The 20,789-nt window shown below is 52.4% G+C and overlaps 1 protein-coding gene across 1 annotated transcript in view; it reads left to right on the forward strand.

Moving 5' to 3' along the window:
• The first annotated feature begins 9,548 nt into the window (after positions 1-9,548).
• The window catches only part of OBSCN (obscurin, cytoskeletal calmodulin and titin-interacting RhoGEF), a 312,151-nt gene continuing 300,910 nt past the window's right edge, over positions 9,549-20,789 (forward strand). The window contains 7 exon segments of the mRNA XM_042782023.1: positions 9,549-10,533; positions 12,103-12,372; positions 12,463-12,723; positions 13,616-13,921; positions 14,379-14,645; positions 15,953-16,234; positions 16,667-16,942. Coding sequence (XP_042637957.1) covers positions 9,549-10,533; positions 12,103-12,372; positions 12,463-12,723; positions 13,616-13,921; positions 14,379-14,645; positions 15,953-16,234; positions 16,667-16,942 — 2,647 coding nt within the window.

The raw sequence follows: 20,789 nt of genomic DNA on the forward strand, positions 1-20,789 counted from the left end.
TTTGCCAACAGAAATCTATTCCTTCACAGTTTAGGAGACTAGATATCTAAATTCAGGGTGCCAGCTCTAAATTCAGGGTGCCAGCTCTAAGGGAAGGCTTTCTCTTTCTGTTGGCTTTTGGGGAAGGTCGTTGTCTCTTTTCAACATCTGTCGACTTGGCATTCGTTGGAGATCTCCATGTGTAGATACATCAATCTTCCCTTGGGTCCAGAATATACATGCCACTCCTGGCTCTTCTTTCTTCGTGTTAGTCAGGTCCTCCTTTTGGTGAAGTTTTGATGGTGAATTTTGAAAGTGTTTAATCTGTTTCTCCACTATGAAGATTCACGAGGCTTTATAAACTTATTCTACAGAAATATCTCATTTTGATGTAGGATCCCTTGGAACATAGTTGTGGATGTTAATACAGCTCTATTACTGTTTAGAAAAATATGTGATCATATTTTAGCCTTGGTTTCAAAATTTTATAAATGGACACAAAGAATTCTTCTAGTGGTACGAATGTAGGAGGGCAAGTTGGACCAGGTAATGGTGATTTTGTAAAGGAAAAATTGATTTAATTCAAATTTTCAGAATTTACAACATTTTATTTTATGGCAGCATTCCATTCTATCAGTGTTGAAGGACTGTTGTTGTTATGTGCCATTGAGTCGTCTCTGACTCATAGTGATCTTACGTACAACAGAACGAAACACTGCCTGGTTCTGTGCCAGCCTCAGGATTGAAGGATTAGAACTTGAAAATATTGACCTGAACCTTTAAATGGATGTAAAGGATGACTGTGGACATGTAGGCAGCATGATCAGTTAATATATCTCTATAGGAAGATTGGGCAATCTACTTCTGTAGTGATACTGCCTCGGAAACCCAAGGTGGGATCACTATATCTTTTTAGTCATGTTTTGTACAAGTGTTAAATAACTGTATTCTTAGTGGAAGTCCTTGTCACAGTTAAAACACATTTGAAGCAATTAGAACAGAGAGGCTCGGAGCTCGTTCAGGAAGTCCCTCTGTGATTCAGAGGCTTAGTGGCTACAGATTCAGCTTTCTGCAGATCCAAGGACTTTGCTTTTGACTCTACCTATTTAAGGTTATTTAATCTTTTAAAAAAGTTTTATGGTGATTTGGGTGAAAATTTACAGAGCAAATTCATTTTCCATACAGAAATTCATACACATTTTGTTTCATGACATTGACTGTAATTTCCCATAGAGTAATAGTTCTCTTCCCACTTTCTCCCTTTAGTTACCTCTTCCTTGGGTCCTTCTTTCCTATGTGTTCCTGCCCCCTGAGCTGTCTACCTGTGGAAATACATGTTATTTAATGTTTTTAAAAAGCATCTAGGCTTCATAATGAGGATATGAAAATTATAATTTCTGCCACGGGGATGTGACATTTTCAATTACTGCACAATAGCCAGTTTGGCTCTCATTGTCATGTTTGTGTTGCTCCCAAATCCCTTTGTCTAAAACTAGCCCTGCTTGTAACCCCACTGAGTCTGTACTATGGGCTCTGATTCATTTTAAGATAAAAGGATTTCCAAGTTTGGCTTGTGCCCCAGTTGCTAATAAAGAAAACCTCCAAGGTGCTCAATGCAAACTCCAACACTCACACACACCAATACACACTCACACACATAGTTACACACACAGACACATTCAGACACTTAGCCACAGACCCACACACCCAACACACACCTTGACACATATTCAGACATATAGACCCACCCCCACATACACATACACTCACAGACACATAGACATGCACAAAAAAGGTTTAATAGAAATCCAGTGTGGCTGATTCTGTCATGGAAGACTGTGATCTGAAGTTTTGAGACCTCTTCCAGGGGACAGAGATGCTCTCCTTCTGTCTAGCAGTCTCCTATAACATAGTAAAAGGGAGGCCAGAGCCTAAGACTTTGCTTAATTTGTGTTTTGCTTAGGTAGGATTCTAAAATTAAGCAAATTCTTTTCTTGCACACTTGTGATAACCTAGAGATAAAACCTGTAAGACAAAATACTTGTTCGTTCTTCTGATAGTCCAGTCCATGGTATCTTCAACATTCTTTGCCAACACCTTAATTCAAATGCATGAATTCTTCTTTGGTCACCCTTATTCACTGTGCAGCTTTCACATGCATATAAGGTGGTTTGGGTCAGATGCATTGATGCCTTTAAGAGCTTTCTAGATGTTTTTCCATCAGAGTCCCTTTTTGGTTTGTAACTTCAGAGGTTGGCAATGGGGTGTGCTGCAGTGTCTGTTCCTTCTAGGGCAGCTTGTTCATAATTTTCTTGTAATTTGTGAAGGCTTTTCTCACTTAAAGCTGATCTGTGGTGCACATTACTAGTCACTGGAACATATATTTGGTGGTGTAGTGGTTAAAGCATTTGGCTGCTAATCAAAACATTGGTGGTTTGAACCTACCAGCCACTCTGTGGAGAAAGATGAGGCAATCTGCTTCCATAAAAATTTACAGCCTTGAAAACTCTATGTGGTGATTTTGTTCTGTCCTGAAAGGGTCACTTTGAGTCATAATTGACCCAATGGCAGTGGCTTTTTTTTTGCTTTGCTTTTAATGGACATGGGAGTATGGTTGTTTTTTTTTTTTTTTAATTTTTACTCTCTGCTGTCATTTCTTGTAATATTTTGGGAAGATGTTAATCACTGAGATAATCTGTGACTGTTAACAATGTTTCTGAAGAAATGAAAATGTTTCGTGTTTCAAATAACTACAATCTCTGAAACAGTAATTTTGAAATCAATGGGGAATCAACATTTCTTGCACACAATGCAATTTTGCAATAACTTTATTTTCCACAGCACTTTGTACTTGTCAAACCCTTTCATATTGTTTGGATTTTGCAGCCACCCTGCACTGTGGCCTCAGTGGGGCTATTTTTCCATCTCTAGAGGAGGAGCCAGTCCCAGGTATGGAGGTCTGACAAGCCAGTCCTGTGAACTGCAGTAGGCGGCTGTATTACCTTGGTGCTCGTTGTGCACCTGGTGGTACATTAAGTTGATTTTGGTGAGGGCTGTGACTCTATCTCAGGTGGCTGGCAGCATCCAACTCCTGTATTGCTGAGGCAGGGCTAGGATGCTTGTCAGATATAAAAGGAGGTGGTCCAGAATCCAAAGGGGAAAACATACAGGAGATGCTGGTTGGAGCCACCTTGTGCTCCTCCCTCAAGCTCTCCCTGAGAGCAGTCTGAAGTTACAGCTGTGCCTCTTCCCCATGTCCCAGGCACCCTGGGTGGTCTCACTGGCCCTGAAGTTAGCTGAGTCTTGGGAATCTATTAGTCACCTTTCACTAGTCCACCCTGAGTCCTGGAAGCTGGCAGAGGCTCCCACCTCCTGGGCACTCTCTCCTTCTGCATTGTCTCCATGGCTCCTGTGCCTACCCTTTGAATGGATGCACCCAGCTCGGTTCTGGCTGCTCCTCTTTTCTGAATCTCTCTGTGGCAGTGTCCTCCACCTCAAGTGCCAGCTTGCCTTGTGCCCCAAGGACCTCGAGCCTTTCCTCCAACCCAGACCCTCACAGAGTGTCAATGGAACCTGTTCACTGAATGACTTGCAGCACTGATGTTCAGCACACCCAGGTGCCGTGTCCGGCAAAACCGCACAGGTCACAAAATGAAGCGACACAAGAGGATTAATGGTTTATTTTAAAAAGGAATGGGGGCCAGGCAGATGGCCTTCATGTTCTGCAAGAGCGACCCCTGGTGTATCCGTCCTGCTTTATTTATACATAAGCATACGATTACATCATTATTCTTGATATTTCTTTAAAACAATCAAGTATTCAATCAAATATTCTTCTACAGTAAAATCATATATTTCCTTATAACAATCAGCTATTAAGTAAAAGTTAAAGTTTTACTCTTTCCCATACCCAAAAGCATTTTCCCATGTCCAAATGTATTGGATAATTATTTAGGTTAATATCTCTTGCAGTATCAACAAATAATCACTAAGATACATCATTCTAAAACATAATATGATTGTTAAAGTACATGATTCTAAAGAATGGTTTCTAAGGTATACTATTCTTAGGGTAAAACATTATTCCAAGGAAACAGGCTAGCAATCATTCTGCTGGGGCAATCAATGTTCTGCCTCAGGAACACAAAGCTGGAACCAAGCAAGCATTCAACTGTAGGAGAGGTCTTGCCATCTCTTACAGCAAACATTCAACCATAAGAGAGGCCTTGCCATCTCTCAACTGTAATTAGAACATGCACCTTGCAATCATGTTCTTTTGGGGGTCTTTTTCTTGGTCTCTAACACCCAGGGATTCCCCTTTGCTTAGGGAACCCCACACTACCCTTCCATCACCATCTGCCCAGACATCCAAGGAGTCTTGGGCTGTCCCTCACTGCTCATGCACCCAGTGATTGGCAGCCCCCCATCTTAACCTCTTGGTTGCCCTCCTTCCTCCTGAGCCTACAGTCCAGCCCTCACTTAGGCACTCACCTGTCATCTGGCCACTGCTCCCTTTCAAGTCTGGTCACACTGGTGACCTCCTGCACCTGTTTCCACTGTCTTCATGGTGCAGTCACCACTTCTGAATGTGGTGTTCTGGAGTGGGACTACCTGCAGCGATTAGGTTTGCATGTTGAGGAAGCACCCAATGGATATGTCCTCACCTGGACTGTTCTGTTAGGCCCTTGCACCCCAGAACCTAGGGTTACAGGGACACCTGTGGGACTCTTCCACCCCATGGAGGCTGGGCAGGACTACTCCACCATGACCAAGGGTGTCAAGGGCAGCCAAGGCCTTGCTGCTGGGCAGTGTATTCAGACCAGTGGCCTCAGGCTCTGCACTGAAGGCCATCCTGACTCTTGGGCTCCACCAGGCCAAGGTGACACTGTGGACTTGATGAAGATGACAGATGCTATAACTGGAAACACCTGAGGTATGTTTCAGCCCCAGTTCTTCCCAACATGACAAAAAACACCTCACTGGGGGATGCTAGAGGATGGGATCACTGCTTTAAATTCAGTAATTAAAGGGAAAGAATTAGACATTTGTCTTGCTTTTTGAAGCAGATTGTTCCAGGGTGACCAGATGGTCAATGAGTGAGAATTCTCTTGAGAGATTTCTAGGAAGAGAATGGAGCCCAGGGAAACCAATCCCTACCCAGGCTCTGCCCTGTGCACATAGCACCGTGGTGATGCCTGGCTCAACAGGCTGGTCAGACAGCCTGGAGAACTCCACATGGCACTGGCAGCAAGCCCAGCCTCTGGAAACTCCTTAGGACAAATGTCTTGCTTTCTTTAGCAAGTAAAAATGCAGGGAAATAAAAAACAAAATGGAGGAGGAACCATTAGATTAAAAGACATGTAGAAGACATGAAAAACAATCAGGCAAAACTAACCAGCAGTGCTTTGGGCACAAGGATATTTGCCTTTCCATGCCTTGCCAAGCTTGGCCTTAATTGTATGCAGTGTCCAGCTTCTCTATTTAACAATAAAAGCTCTTCAAAGGATAAACTTTGTTCATCCTTCAAGGACTTAACTTCTTCCAGGAGGCCCTCTAGGATCCAATTAGCATGGACTTCTCTTTGTCCTTTCTCAGTCCCTGCAGCAAAGACATGAGGATAGCCCTCTCCCCAGAAAGGTGGGCAGCACATGCACTCACACACACGTATATACACAAACATATGCATACATGCATGTGTACACAAACATGCATGCACACACCATACACTGGGGATTGGTCCTAGGACCTCAGGCTCCCTTTCTCACCCTGGACTCCAGAGTGCTGGTCTGAGGAGGGGGTTATGCTTGGAGGACACAGTGTCCCACTCCCTTGGGCCTGTCCCCCTGGAGTCTCTGCCCTCAGCCCCCTACTGGGCCCAAGGATGAAACCAAATCCTTTGGTAATGACACCCGCGCTATTTTGGAGCTGGGCTGGGCTCGGCCTGGCCAGCAGTGGGGGTGGGGTGGGGGCGGGCCCAGGCTTCTCCAGCTGACAGCGTCTGCCTGTCCTTTCGTCCCCATCCAGTCTGAAGGAGGGCCACGCACAGGCTGCTAGGCAGGAGCAGCGTAGGTGCAAGGAGGGAGGCCCGGCACCCTGCCCCACGGTCTGTGGCCCCGACCCTCGTAGATGCAGGTGAGAGGGTGAGAGTTTGGCAAGGGTGGGGCATGGGCCACCCAAGGACCCCTGTGCTTCTAGAGGGTGGCTCAGCTGAAGGTCATAACTGTGGGAGATGGTGAGTGGCTAAGAAGACTACTTCTAGGCCCCAAATTAAGGCAGCAGTGGGGAGGGAAGGCCGTCACATTGGACAGCAGTGCTAGGTCTACGGACTGTGCCCACTTCCATGCCCTGGCAACCCACTCCAGAGCGGCCTGGGGGTCCGGCTGGCCCTGCCCCCAGCTCTGTGGAGATGCCCGCTGACAGCTGGGGCTATTTTGAGCCTGTTGGCTCAGCAGAGGGGACAGCCAGAGGGGCATCTGACACCTGACTCCAGGAAAGAATTTCCCCTGGAGCAGGGGAAGCAGACAGCTCAAGGGTCAAAGGTGAAGTACCCCATGAGAGGCTGCCCATAGAAGTCATTTCTGGGCCACAGGCTGTGGTTTCTATCTCAGGTGGTGGAGAAAGGGGACGAGCTGATAAGATAGGTTTGAGGTGGCGTTTGGGAAGGGAGGGCACCAGTCAGGAGAGGGGCTTGGTGTATGGGGAGAGTCTGTCAACTCTCTCCCACTTTGGCTCATCTGGAAAATCTGCCCAGGAGCCCTGCAAGGACCAGAGTGGAAACATTCTTGGAAAAGTGGGGGTAAGAGCTGCCGAGGAGTGAGAGGCTGTGGCAGCCATGGGTCAGGTGCAGGGGCTTCTGGGCACCAGGCATAACTTCAAGTGTGGGGAGGTACCCAAACTCCTGGCAATGTTGGAGCAGGGCTCAGGAGTGAAGCACCATGGGACTGGGTAAGGGACTGGGGAACATAGGTAGGTTGCACAAGGGACCACCTTCCCAGGAAGGTGGAAGAGAATTCCTTGGGAGGCTGGGGATGGTTCGGGCTGGACTCACAGGGCATCTTCTCTCTGTGCCTCAGTGTCCTGGTCCTGAGGATGAGGTGGGTCCAACTGCTTCCAGTGCACAATGTGGCAGGGGAAGGAGGCAGCTGTAGGGTGTTCCTGGCCCAGAGGAGGACTTTGGCAGCCTTCTGGCTTGTTTTCTCTATGTAATCTGGGCCAGGGGGCAGGAAGGTGGGCATAGCTTGGGGGTCCTTTCTATGGTCGCTGGGGAGGGCTTCTTGAGCAAGCCCCTTAGATATATGCCTATCCCTCAAGGACCATGGAGTCTGCTGTCTCTGCGGGTGAAGGGTGGCTGAGCAGGGAGGCTTGGCATACAAGGCTCTCACCCTCACCAAGCCAGGAACCTATAGGGGTGGAGGGGATGCCTCCTTTCTGAGGGCTCTGCTACACTTCCCCTCACCCCTTCACTTGGGATCTGGGTGTAGCGCCCACAGCCAGGCCTAGTTTTGGGACTGTGGTGTGGTGATAGGGAGGATGTGGTGTCCTGCCTTTGGAGAACTCACTGACCAACCAGGTGATTTGGGTTGGTGCTCTGGATGGCCCAAAGCTCAGGGTAAGTGGCCCCAGAGACTTGATTCAAGGTGGCCCTTTCACAGACGGTACACCGAGGCCTTCCAGAGGGGAGGGACTTGGCCAGGAACCATGGAAACATGTTCAAGATGGGGCTAAACTCAGGGCTCTGGTCCCTGCTATGAGTAGCTCCCTGTCTTGGGTCCTCCCGAGGTCCAAAGAGCCTCAAGGAGTGGGTTGACAGAAGTGCTGACTGCATGGTGAGTCAGCAGCTTGCTGCTTCACTGTCCCGGATCCTAGCCCTGGTCCTAGCTCAGCCTCCCTACAGGGGATTAGATGGGATTAGGTACCTGAATCATAGGCCTGGAGCTGGGGACGCTGACTCCCTGCAGCATGCAACCCCACTTGGGGTACACAGTAGGGCACCTTGGCGGTGGTCCTGCTCTCCACACTTGGGATGACAACATCCCCCCACTCCCTCGGATGAGGGGAGGGGCAAAGCATTACACACTGGGTTGGCTGCTCTCACAGACCCAGCAGAGGTATAGACAGGGCTCTGGGCTCCCCTTGCAGCACCCATGTCAGGGCTGGCCCAGCTGGGGCTTGGCTTGGGGTAGGCAGAGAGTGGAAGTTAGCCTGCGCCTTTGGCACAGAAAAAGAAGGCACAGATGTCTGGTTTCATCCCTGCAGGATGCCCAGTTAGTGGAGCTAGGTTGGAAGACTGGGGAACCACTGGCCACCAGCAGCCCCCAGGTGGTCTTGGCTGTCCCACCCTGGAGTCCCTGGCCATTCCTAAGGGATGTCGTTGGTATTCTCCAGCTCACATTATGGACTGGGCACTGCCTCTGAACCTGCCTGATCCCAATCCTTGTAGGCCCTGAGTGGGAGGCAGGAGGAGGATTGGGGCAACCCCAGACCCCAGGACGACAGACTTTCTGAGCTCAGAGGGTGTAGGTACCATGGGGTATGTTGTGAGAAGGAGCTGGTTGGGGAAGAGAGGGAGGGCAGTTTCCATGCCTTCACTGCCCACATGCTAATGTATCACCTTGGGGGCTGGGGGTGAGCTAGGGAGACCTTATTGAGTAGGTGAGGCCAGGCCCTGGCCCTGGCAATGACTTGTTATGAAGAACCATGCACTGGCTATTCCCGACCCAGACTGGGTAACAGTTTGTCACTGATGTGCCAGGTTCTTTATGGGAGGGGGCAGCCTGGGTGAGGAGGGCTGGGGTGATGGGGGACACAGCTTGCCAGAGCATAGGGGGTGGGCTGCAGTGATGGGGCTAAACTCAGGGCTCTGGTCCCTGCTATGAGTAGCTCCCTGTCTTGGGTCCTCCCGACTGGCCTGACCCTGTACCTTTTGTGTGCACTGATCAGGGGAGGTGACAGGCCAGGAACATATGCCCATCAGGAACCTCCCATTGCCAGGCCCTGCTGGAGTCCAAATAGCCTCCACTCTTTGAGTAGGGTAGGTATAAACAGATTGGAGGGGACAGAACACCCAAAGGGCTGAAGGGGTCCAGAGCAGGCAAGGCAGTGTCTGTGTGGGAAGCTACATGCTACTACAGGGGGAAACCAGTCTGGGTGCCACATAGGGGTCCTGGTGGCTTGTGGTGGGGCCCTCAGGTTTGGGACAGGTGCTCAAGGGACAACTTGGTAGAAGTGGGCCTCAGTTGGGGATAATGGGTGAGGAGATGCTGTCATCAGTTAGAAAAGCCCATTGGGGGTGGGGGTGGGGCTCAGTGAAGAGAAAACAGCCAAACCACAAATCCCCAGAAGGGTAAATTTCCTCCTGAAGAACTTGCCAGCTGGGGATTACGCTCCCTTTGGGGAATGAGACCTAGCTTGAGCAGGCATCTGCAGGTACCTATGCTAGGTCAACCTTGGTTTTTGGGGCCGCACTGGGTGGGGGAGTGAGGTGGAACACAGATGAGGGCTGAAGACCCACCCACCTCTCTGGCCCACCATCCCCCCCACCCACACAGGTCCCTACCGCCGCAGCTGCCATGGATTACTCCCCATTCAGCGGCGCTCCCCGCTTCCTGACCCGGCCCAAGGCCTTCCTGGTGTCGGTGGGCAAGGATGCCACGCTGAGCTGCCAGATCGTGGGCAACCCTGTGCCACAGGTGAGCTGGGAGAAGGACCAGCAGCCGGTGGAGGCAGGCGCGCGCTTCCGCCTGGCCCAGGACGGCGACCAGTACCGCCTCACCATCCTGGATCTCACGCTCAGCGACAGCGGGCAGTACGTGTGCCGTGCGCGCAACGCCATCGGCGAGGCCTTCGCCGCCGTCAGCCTGCAGGTGGGCACCGACACTACGCTGGCCGAGCAAGCGCCGCACTTCCTACTGCGGCCAACTTCTATCCGCGTGAGCGAGGGCGCCGATGCCACATTTCGCTGCCGCGTGCAGGGTAGCCCGACGCCAGCTGTGAGCTGGGCCAAGGACGGGCGCCGCCTAGGTGAGCCCTCAGCACCTGACGCCCACCGAGTGCAAGTGGAGGCTCACGGTGAGGCGAGTTCTCTACGCATCCGTGCTGCGCGGCCCCGCGACGGTGGCACTTACACGGTGCACGCAGAGAACCCCCTGGGCGCCGCCAGCGCCAGCGCCGCCCTTGTGGTGGATACAGGCGCGCCAGGCCCTCCAGCGGGTTCCACAGCCGCGCTGCTGGAGCATCTGCAGCGGCGGCGGGAGGAGATGCGCCTCGAGGGCCCGCGGACGCCCCCCGGCAGCGGCACCCGCACGTGCACCGTGACTGAAGGCAAGCACGCGCGGCTTAGCTGCTACGTGACCGGGGAGCCGAAGCCAGAGACAGTGTGGAAGAAGGACGGGCAATTGGTGGTGGAGGGCCGGAGGCATATGGTGTATGAGGACGCGCAGGAGAACTTCGTACTGAAGATCCTGTTCTGCAAGCAGGAAGACCGGGGCCTCTACACCTGCACTGCCTCCAACCTAGTGGGCCAGACCTACAGCTCCGTGCTGGTCGTGGTGCGAGGTGAGCTGCGTGTCGACCGACTTAACACCTGGCCCTACACATCCTCGGTTCCCCAAGCCCGACTCACACCCTGTGCCTGTATTCACTTAGTGGAAGCCAGGCTTTCAGATGGTGGTGGCTTTCGCCGTTCTGAGGCTCCAGCTTCCTGGCCCGTGAAATGCAAGAGACATGGGGGCTATGACCCTCGATCTGTCATAGTTTTTGTGAGAGTCACACGAGTAAAGAGGAAAGCAGTTCTCTCGACCCCCACTGTTTTCTGACATACTCTTTGGAGTTTTGGGGCAGCTCTGAGCCCCAGTCCTTCATGGCTAGAACCTGACAGGAACAAGGGCAGCTGGTAATAAGGGACAGATTAGGTTTCTGGTAGAGCCCATGGGCCTCCTAGCAGCCCTGTGAAGGAGTTCAGGGAGGTAATTAGCCCAACTCTCAGTATAGTCACTAAGTGGAGAGCTGGGATTCAAGAGGGATCTGAAGTAGTGGCAGGGCTTTGGGCTCCCCACTCTGACCAGTGCTGTTCTGGAGTGGGTCCCTGGAGGGGAGCTGGCCATGTGCCCCTTTCATGGTGTGAGACAACCCAGACCAGCAGCCTGTCAGAGTACGGTTACCCTGGGAGATGATCAGGGTGCCCACAGCCCTCCCTAGAATCTGCTCCTGGAGCTTCCTCTGGTTACTGATCCTGCCTTGTCCAGACTGCAGATGACCCTGGCTTTTCTGCCTCCCTTAGGCTGCTAATAGAGGTGGGAGGGAGGGCATGAGGAGGCATAAATCTTTGTGTGGTTGGAGGTGTCCTGGGCCAGTCTGCATGGTCCACTGTACCTTTCAGGGTGAGTGGCTCCCCTGAGATGAATACTGGAGGCAAGTGTGGCCCCCAATCAAGTGTTTTTTTTTAGGGAAGACTCATTTAATCTTCCTTCCTAAGACCGGCCTCTTCATACCTGAGCCCACTTCCAATTCTTATCCACTGTGGGATCTTGGGCAGGATGCTTGACTCTCTCTGTGCCTTAGTTTCCTCATTTTTTTTGGGGGAATAGTCCTCATTCCTCATGAGTTCTTGTGAAGTGAGGGTCAGGAATAGTGCAGTTTACCTTAAGGGAGCTGACATATAGCAAGCACTAGAGTTTCACTGTTGATGTGGTCAGGGTTTTTCAGGCATTCCTGGACCAGCATGCCCCCTCCTTGTTTTCCTGGTTTTTGTGGGGTGGATGTCCACTCAGCTCTGCCAGCACCAATGTCTGTACTTCTCCGGGTGGCTCTTGCTTTCCACTTTACCTCACTCCCATCTCTTTTGGGAGGACTCTTGCCTTTGAGATCTGTGCCCCTTCTCCTACCTTCTCATCCTCACTACTGTCTTTTCTCTTGTACTATTTGGATCTAGGGGTCTTTGTTTCCTCCCTCTTCTATGTTCTCACCATCATCCTTGAGTTCTGAACCCCTTTCTGTCCGTGCCATACCCTAACTCTGCCTCACCTACTTGCCTCCCCCCTCCCCGCTTCTGGCCCCATCCCCTGTTTCTGAGCCCACCCTTGATCCCCTTGGGAAGGGCCATTCTCATGAACCTTCTCCTGGCAGAGCCTGCTGTGCCCTTTAAGAAGCGCCTGGAGGACCTGGAAGTGCAGGAGAAGGAGTCAGCCACATTCCAGTGTGAGGTACCACTGCCTGCCACTGAGGCTGCCTGGTACAAGGAAGAGACGCGGCTGTGGGCCAGTGCCAAGTATGGCATCGAAGAGGAAGGCACTGAGCGCCGGCTGACTGTGCGCAATGTCACAGCTGATGATGATGCAGTCTACATCTGTGAGACTATGGAAGGCAGCCGCACGGTAGCCGAGCTCTCTGTCCAAGGCAGGCTGGGTCGAGGTGAGGGTGGATATGCAGGGTACCTGGATTAGGTGTCACCTGTCTGACCCTGCCCTGGATTCTTCCCCACCCCAGGCAACCTCACTAGAAAGCTCCCTCGGAAAACAAGAGTGCGTGTAGGGGACACAGCCATATTTTGTGTGGAGTTGGCCAGCCCAGAGGGCCCGGTTCACTGGCTGTGGAACCAGGAGGAGGTGGTGGCTGGAGATCGAGTGACCATCACTGCTGAAGGCACGTGCCACACACTGACCATCTCCCAGTGCAGCCTGGAGGATGCAGGTGAGGTAGCCTTCACGGCTGGGGACTGCCGAACGTCCACCCAGTTCTTCGTGGCAGGTAAGGCCCTTGGGGAGTGCCTCTTTGATTGTGTGTCTTCCCTGGCCACCACTCCTGCCTTGGTCCACTAGGCAGCAAAAGACAGTAGCTATACTCTTCCACCCCTGCTCTGGGCCACAGCCTGCAACAGTGCAGGGCTGTGTTGGGCAGCACCAGGGTTGTGGTTCTGGTTTGCTGGTACTCTTCTGGTTTTGTTTATCATATTCTTTCACTCTCAGAAGTATCTAGTTTAGAACACAATTTATGTGGTTACCTAGGGATATGTAAAATGGGAGTCCTTGTGGTTTTTGCCTTGCTAAACAAATTAGAAGGTGTTTTGGAAAGCAGAAAGCCAGATTTGAGCACAAGGTGTGGGGTGAGGACGTGGATGTGTGAGCCATCCGTCCTGTTTCTGTTGGCTTTTGGTAGCACAAATCAGTCTCTCTCTTCTACCAGCCTTCACCAGATCGTCTCTTTGCTCAGGAAAGGGATGAGCCTCAGGCCCCCTTAGAACAGCACCCTTGAAGGGCCATTGTGCCCTACCTTAGCTGTCATCTAGCCCAAGACCCCAATGCACAGGTGAGAATTGAGGACTAGGATGGGAAGGAGTCATCCCACAGCCACATAGCCAGGTAACGGTGGCTTTGGAGTCTAGGCTGTGTCCTTTCTGTGGCAGCCAGGGACATCTGCATTGAGGCCAGGGTGGAGGTTTATGGCCCCCACAACCTCCTTGAGAATCATTCTAGTCAACCTGAACAGCTCACCTGTGGAGCGTTATTAGGAGTCTTGTGACACCATCTCCCTGGGTAGTCCTGGGACTCAGGGCATGGGGAATGGACCCCTAGTGACCCTCCCATTTGGTGATGGGTGATCTCTCCTTGGTGGGTACTCACATTGGCATCTGCACCCCTAGCTCCCAGGAAGCCGCCTGTGTATCCACCTTCCAACCCTGTGGTGAAGGCCAAGACAGAGGGTTCTGTGACCCTTGGCTGGTCACCACCTGTTTGGGACCAGCTTGTCACCATCGATGGATACCTGGTGGAGAAGAGGAGACTCGGTACCTATGCGTGGAGCCGATGCCATGAGACTGAGTGGGTGTCCACACCTGAGCTGACTGTGGCTGGCGTGGCAGAAGAGGGTGACTTTCAGTTCCGGGTGTCAGCTGTGAACAGCTTTGGCCAGAGTCCCTCCCTCGAGTTCCCGGGGACAGTCCACCTGGGTAAGGGGGGCCCTAGCCTGGTCTGGGGGCCAGGCTGGGAAGCTCTGCTGTCTACTGTCTCTGGTAGTGGTGCCTGGGGCCACCTTTTCTGCACTCCACCAGGTCCCTGAAGCATAGGACAGGGAACCTCTTTATTGGGTGGGGCTCACCATAGTTGTACTGCTGTGGAAGTCTACTTGGTGGGAGGAGAGAGGACCCTGAGACAGGATTCTAGCTGTCTGAGGGGTCTGCCTGTCTGTATAGCACCTGGGGACCAGCTGGGTTAGAGGGATCCTGAGGGGCATGTCTCAGGGAAGTTTCACTCGCCCCACTCTGTTGTGAGGCCCATGTGGAACTTGACTTGTACTCAGTGCCCACCAAAAGTTTGTTGGGCTTCCTGGAGGAGGATGCAGTTGGGCCTAGGCTTTGGAGGAAAGGATGGGGAGGGCAGAAGCTGATGTCCCTCACCTCCTTCCAGTCCCCCAGCTGGCTGTGAAGACACCACTGAAAGCAGTGGAGGCTGTGGAAGGTGGAGAGGTGACCTTCTCCGTGGACCTCACGGTGGCCTCAGCAGGCGAGTGGTTCCTGAATGGGCAAGCCCTGCAGGCTAGCAGCATGTACGTGATCCGCTGTGACCGCACCCACCACACACTTACCATCCGCACTGTGCCCGCCAGCTTGCATGGCGCCGAGCTCAAGTTCGTGGCCAACGGCATCGAGAGCAGCATCCGAATGGTGGTCCGAGGTAGGGGGTACTCCTGGCATAGCCCCTGCAGTGGGTGTTGCCCGGGGGCTGCCACCATGGGCTAGACTTGGGCTCCCTGCTTGCAATATTGGGGCCTCCCTGAGTCTCTGTGTCTTCCATATGAAATAGAGGTGTCAGTAGGACCCACTTCCCAGAGATGTGTGGGTTCAGTGAGTTCTGAGGCTTGGGATCTGTGCAAAAGTTATAGCCCAGCTCACATAGGATCTGTGTATGGGTTGTAGTGAGGAGAGCTGGTTATAGGGGCACTGTGACCTTGCCTTGCCTGCCCCCAGGATGCACATGGACTAAATGAGGCTGCTGTGATTATGCTGGGTAGGGGATGTCTCTGGCCAGGTGGGGGCCCTTCCTGCCTTTGGGGGCCCCTGGGAAGTGGGGCTGCCTTGGTCTAAGAACTCCCAGGGTTTAACTCCAGAGGCCTTAGGGTGTCTGGGTTGAGAGAGTGGCTGCGACTCACAGGAGGCCCCGGGCCTCGCCTGCTGGTGTGCTGCTGCTCAGCCCTTCTTGGGCTTCCTCCCATTTCACGTCTCCCATGGGAGGACCCCCAAGAGAGCTCTCTGGTCAGCTATCAGTGGGATGCCGGGTGTGAGGCCCAGATGAAGCCACGGTGGACAGGGCAGGGCACGGTGTCTCGAGACAGTTCACTCCCAGGCTGGCTGGGTGGTGTTTGCTAGGGAGCTGAGTGTGGGGAGGGGGTGGGGCATTGGAGCCTCAGAGAGGCCACTTGGGGTGCTTCTGATGGTGCTAGCCTCACCTTTCTACCTGTCTTTCTCTCCTTCCTCTCTCTACCTTTTCTTCCCCTTTCCTCAATCCCTTTCCTTCGTTTCTTCCCTCCCTCCCTCCCTCTCCTCCATCACCACTCCTTCTCCCACTCCACATCCTTTCCTCTGTTTCTTTCCTGCTTCCCTCTGTCTCTGTCTCTCTCTTCCATTGCCGCCTTTGCCCCTCTGCCTTCCTTTCTTCCCTGGGATGTTTCTGATCTTTGGTCTGCCTCTCCCTCCTCATCTGTGCCCTTCTCTGCATCTGTCTCCTGGACTTTTGTCTGTCCCTTTTATCTCTCTCACCCTTCATGGCTTTTATCCCTGCCTCCCTGCATTTCTCTTCCCTTCTCTCTCTCTCTCTCTTTTCTGGGCTTCACTTTCCCCATCTCTTTCTCCATATCTCTTTCTGCTCCCTGTGCCCTTGTTCCTCTCTCCCCTTTTCCCTATCCCTTCCACCCTCCTTCATCTTTGTCTGTGAATTCTGGCCTCTGTCCATGGCCCCTTGTCTACCTGCTGTGATTCTCCCAGCGGCCCCAGGGTTGATTGGTGATAAGCTGCCTGTGGCCACGGCCCAGAAGGTATGGGCACGGCTGCATGAGGAGGCCCAGTTGCTGGCTGAGCTGTCAGACCAGGCAGCGGCTGTGACGTGGCTGAAGGATGGCCGTGCATTGCCACCAGGCCCCAAGTATGAGGTGCAGTCATCAGCCGGGCAGCGGGTCCTTCTTGTGAGGGATGTGGCTCGTGATGATGCTGGCCTCTACGAGTGCCTCAGCCATGGGGACCGCATTGCCTACCAGCTCTCTGTGCAAGGTGATCAGGGTGAGGGGTCTTCTGGGATTTGTCTGCCCTTGTGTTTGAGGCCATTCAGTGAGGGCCATTGTTTGTCCTTGCAGCTCTGGGGCGGGCTTCTGAGGGGATGCTCTGGGCAGCAGGAGCAGTTGCTCTCTGATGCCTGGCAGGAGGGGAAGTGGGAATTGAGAACAGGTCTGTAAGAGGAATTACTTTCTAACAGTGAGTTCCTCATTGTTGGAAGTTAGCAAACTGAGGTTGGCCCTGTCACTGGTCAGAGACTCTGAAGGGGACTCCTGCTCTAGGGGGATCAGTAACTTGTAGGGTTCCCATAATTCCCCACCATCTCCACCTTTCTAGCTGGCCTGTGGCATGTCTGGTCAGGGGCATCCTGCTATCAGATTCTGTCTGTGTGCCTGGCTGCTTCCTGATCCAACCTACCTACCATTGCAGGTCTCACCAACTTTCTGCACAAGGAACCAGCAGGTGGCCGTGTAGAGGTGGTGGCTGGCAGCCAAGCTAAGTTTGAATGTGAGACCTCAGAGGCTCATGTGAGCGTGCGCTGGTACAAGGATGGTGCTGAACTTAGTGGCTCCTCCCAGCACTTTTCAAGGGAGGATGTAGGGACGTGGCACCGCTTGGTAGCAACTGCAGTCACCAGGCAGGATGAGGGCACCTACACCTGTCGTGCAGGCGAGGACTCTGTGGAGTTTCACCTCCGGGTCTCAGGTGAGTACTTTTGCCTCTAGGGGTGGACTAGAGTGTGTGCATGTGCCTCAGGCTTGCATGGGGTGGAAAGCAGGTCTGGCTGCATCCAGCACTTTTTGATCAAGTTGGTAAAACCAAGACTTACCTTCTGGGCTCCCCTTTTCAGTGAATGGTTGGGAGCAGTTGCTGGTCCACTTGGGCAAAGAAGTAAAATAACACTTAGGTGTTATTTTAAATGTTAAAGTAAAAGATAACAAGAAGAAAATGTAGGAATAACTTAAACTTGATGTGATCTCAAGTGTTCATAGAATTTTTTTTTCTCTCTGCCCCTGGGTATTTGTCACCCATCTGGACCATCAGGCCAGCTAGGCACCAGCTCCAATTTGCTTGGCAGCCTGAGCTGCTGGGGCTGTGACTGGGGCTAATGTCTGGGCTAATGGTCCAGCCCCAGCTCAGCCCTGCAGTGCCCACTGCTGGCCTTTCTTGCTAGTTTCTGGGCAACAGCAGAAGGTAAGTGGGGTGGATAACTACTGTGTCTTGCATCAGCTTGTCCCCTCACTCAAACAGGAGAAGACCCTTCCTTTTCCCCTTGGAAACCTGACCATAGTCCCTTGGGCTAACCAGCTAGTGTCTCCATTAGCCAGCTACACATTCCCCAACAGAAAACAGCTGTAGTGTTTTCTGTGTCCAGGTCCCCACCGGGCTCTGTGTCCATGTTTGATTATGAACTTCTTACTGGCAGGGACTCTTGTTTCTCATGCCTGTAGCTAGAGCCTGCTCACAGTCCTAACAAAACCTCTTGTTTGTTGTGTGTTCTCTGGGCCAGCCTCAAGGCTGGATTCTTGATTAAAAAATGTTTCTGAAGCTTTTATCCTGTTTTTAAAAAATGAGGAAACAGACTGAGAGAACCCAAAAGTCTCTTGAAGTATCCTTGGCAGATTGAAATTTGAACATAGGTTGGTATAAGGACTTGGCTCTTTCTAGGTGCTTTCAGGGCTCAGAGGCACTGTCTGGGCAACTGGAAGGTGAACCCTATAAGGGGTTCCCAAGGAGTGGGGATGCTGGGCCACTGTGGGCCCAGTCATTAGTGCAGGCCTTACCCCCAAGATGGGCTCTTAGGGACCTGGAGTCTGGCACACACAGTCCTGAGAATAGAAAGGTCTCCTGAAGCCTGTTCACACCTATCCCTTCAAGGCCATGTCCAAAGACAAGCACATTGGCATTTTAATTTCAAATGTTTAAAAACCCACGGGGGTAGTTGAATGGCTGTCACCTATGCAAAGAAGAAAATGTGATGTGGTTTGTTCTTGCAATGATGGAGTAAACAAGGAGGTACTGGTGAAGTGCAGTGAATTTCTTCTCTCCCCATCGAGGTACCTTGTGGACTGGTGCGGCCCAGTTTGAGGGCTGAGACAAGAACTCACCAAGCGCTCTGGGTGTGTCTAGTTTTGTTGGCCACTGGGTCCCCTCTTGGGGTTACCTCCAGTCCTCTGTCTACCCTTCTTCCTGGCACCAGGAAGATCTGCTTGCTGTACCCTTGTTCTTGCCCACATGTCCTTCAGTGAGGTATCCAGGAATCAGCCCCTGTGCATGGGCAGTCCCTGTATCCAGTCCCTGGGTCACCATGAAGGGTGCTTATGATGGGGCTATGGTTTCCTGGGATCTAGGGTCCCATTGTTGTGGATTCAGAACTTGGGGATGCTTACTTGGACAAATCTCTGACCACATCCTCCCTGAACCCAGAGCCCACGCCAGTGTTTGCCAAGGAGCAGCCGGCACGTAGTGAGGTACGGGCCGAGGTGGGGACCAGCGCCATGCTGAGCTGTGAGGTGGCCCAGGCCCAGACGGAGGTGGCGTGGTACAGGAACGGGAAGAAGCTGAGTGCGAGCTCAAGGGTGCACATGGAGGCCACGGGCTGTGGACGGCGGCTGGTGGTACAGCAGGCGGGCAAGGCGGATGCCGGGGAGTACAGCTGTGAGGCCGGGGGCCAGAAGGTCTCCTTCCACCTGGATGTCACAGGTGGGTCCCAGGCTTGAGTGTAGGTGAAGGGACCCTTGAGTGTTGAGGGTAGACTCCTCGGGTATGTTTTGGCACTTGAGGCACTCTGAGTCCCAGGCATTCTCCCTGTGATGGGCAGTGGTGGGCCTCAGTATCCTCTTGGGCCCCATCCTGTCTCATGGTATGGAGAGGGCCTGGGGCTGTGCTGGCTGGTGGATGCCCTAGTACCTGCTGTTGTGCAATGGCTGCTGACTAAGTGGCAGCTGCATGCAGCAACACAATTCCACAAGCTGTTATCTTTGGTTTGGGTGCTGGAGGGCAGAGACAACACAGCCATTCCACTGTCATTTAGGGAAAGGAACCCCCCATACCTTTGGATTCTCGCCCAGTGAGTGGGGTGCAGGCACAGCCTACATACTTGTCATTGCAGCATGGGCCCCAGAACCAGTGCTGGGTGGGCTGGTTGGGCAGTGATGCTTCAGGGCCACCCTTCAAACCTGCAAGTTAGTGGCACCTGGATCAGACGGAGCCTTCAGGGAGCAGGGGGCTGTGCTGATGGGACAACTTTCTGGGGTTGGGCAGACCACACATCAGGCTGGTGCCAGTGGGGAGAGCCTCTAGCAAGGTTGCACAGAGTTCTCTGTCCCCTCCTCCCCTCTGCCTGGGTTTACTCCCCTGAGCCAAGTGTTCCTGGTAGTCATCGCTCTCCCCACATTGGTCTCTCTGCTCCCTCCTTCCTTCCACAGTCTTCTGCAGCACTTACAAAGCTGCATGGAGTGCCACCATCCCTCTCTCCTGCTAGGCTCACAAGGCACTCAGCTTTCTCCTTGCACTCACCTTTCTCTTGATTGGCCCATGCTGGTGCTTACCTTTCATGTGTTTTAGCTGTACCTGAAGCCCACAGAAGTTGCAAGTTCCAGTTGTAGTGTACAAGGCAAGCCCAGCTTCCTAGCTCTTCCTCTGCTTTCTGTCGCCCCTGCAACTATGGTTCTAGCTATTGTTCTATACCAGGCCTGTGGGGCTATCTCTGTCATGGGAAGTATGTAGGCTCCCCTGGTGCCATGGCCTTAAAAGGCCCCACTTGGGCAGTAAATGAGCTGTGATTCCATGTCTGACAAAGGACCAGTCAGCACTCTTATGACTGAGAACAGTTAAACCAAAAAAGAAACCAAACCCACTGCCATCGAGTGGATTCCGACTCATAGCAACCCCCATTGGGTTTCTGAGGCAGTAAATCTTTATGGAAGTAGATTGCCCACTCTTTCTTCTGTGGAGTGGCTTGTGGATTTGAACCACCAACCTTCTGGTTAGCAGTCAGGTGCCTCAGGCACTGTGCCACCAGAGCTCCTTTGAGACCAATCAGGTTGTGGAAAAATTAGAATGAGGTGGAGGAGGATGAGCTGCAACTGAGAGCTCTCGGAAGGGTAGCTTTAGAATATTCACAATTCAGTTTATTTACAAGAAAAAGGTGGCTAGAGTTTACTTTTATTGTATTAAGTCATGCATTGGTTTATAGTGTTATGTTAATGGTTAGGAGTCTCTGGGAGATGCAAATGGCTATTAACCAAAACGTTGGAGGTTTGAGTCTACCCAGAGCCACCTTGGAAGAAAGGCCTGGCAATCTACTTCCAAAAAACGAGCCATTAAAAACCCTGTGGAGCACACTTGTACTCTAATACACCTGGAAGTTGCCATGGGTCTCAAGGATGACTAGTTTTATTAGTGGTTAAGTACTTTGCGTGTTTTTCTCACCAGTCCATGATCGCCCTGCTTTGCCTGTCACTGGGCTCCTCTGTCATGGACTCCAGTTCTGTAAGATGAGCTGGGCCTGGTCTGAGTCTCTGACTTGTGTTTTTCCCTGGAGCCCGGT

Source organism: Orycteropus afer, unplaced genomic scaffold (assembly GCF_000298275.1).
Source record: "Orycteropus afer afer isolate SDZICR_OR568_19922 unplaced genomic scaffold, OryAfe1.0 scaffold00219, whole genome shotgun sequence".
Classification (NCBI taxonomy): Eukaryota; Metazoa; Chordata; class Mammalia; order Tubulidentata; family Orycteropodidae; genus Orycteropus; species Orycteropus afer.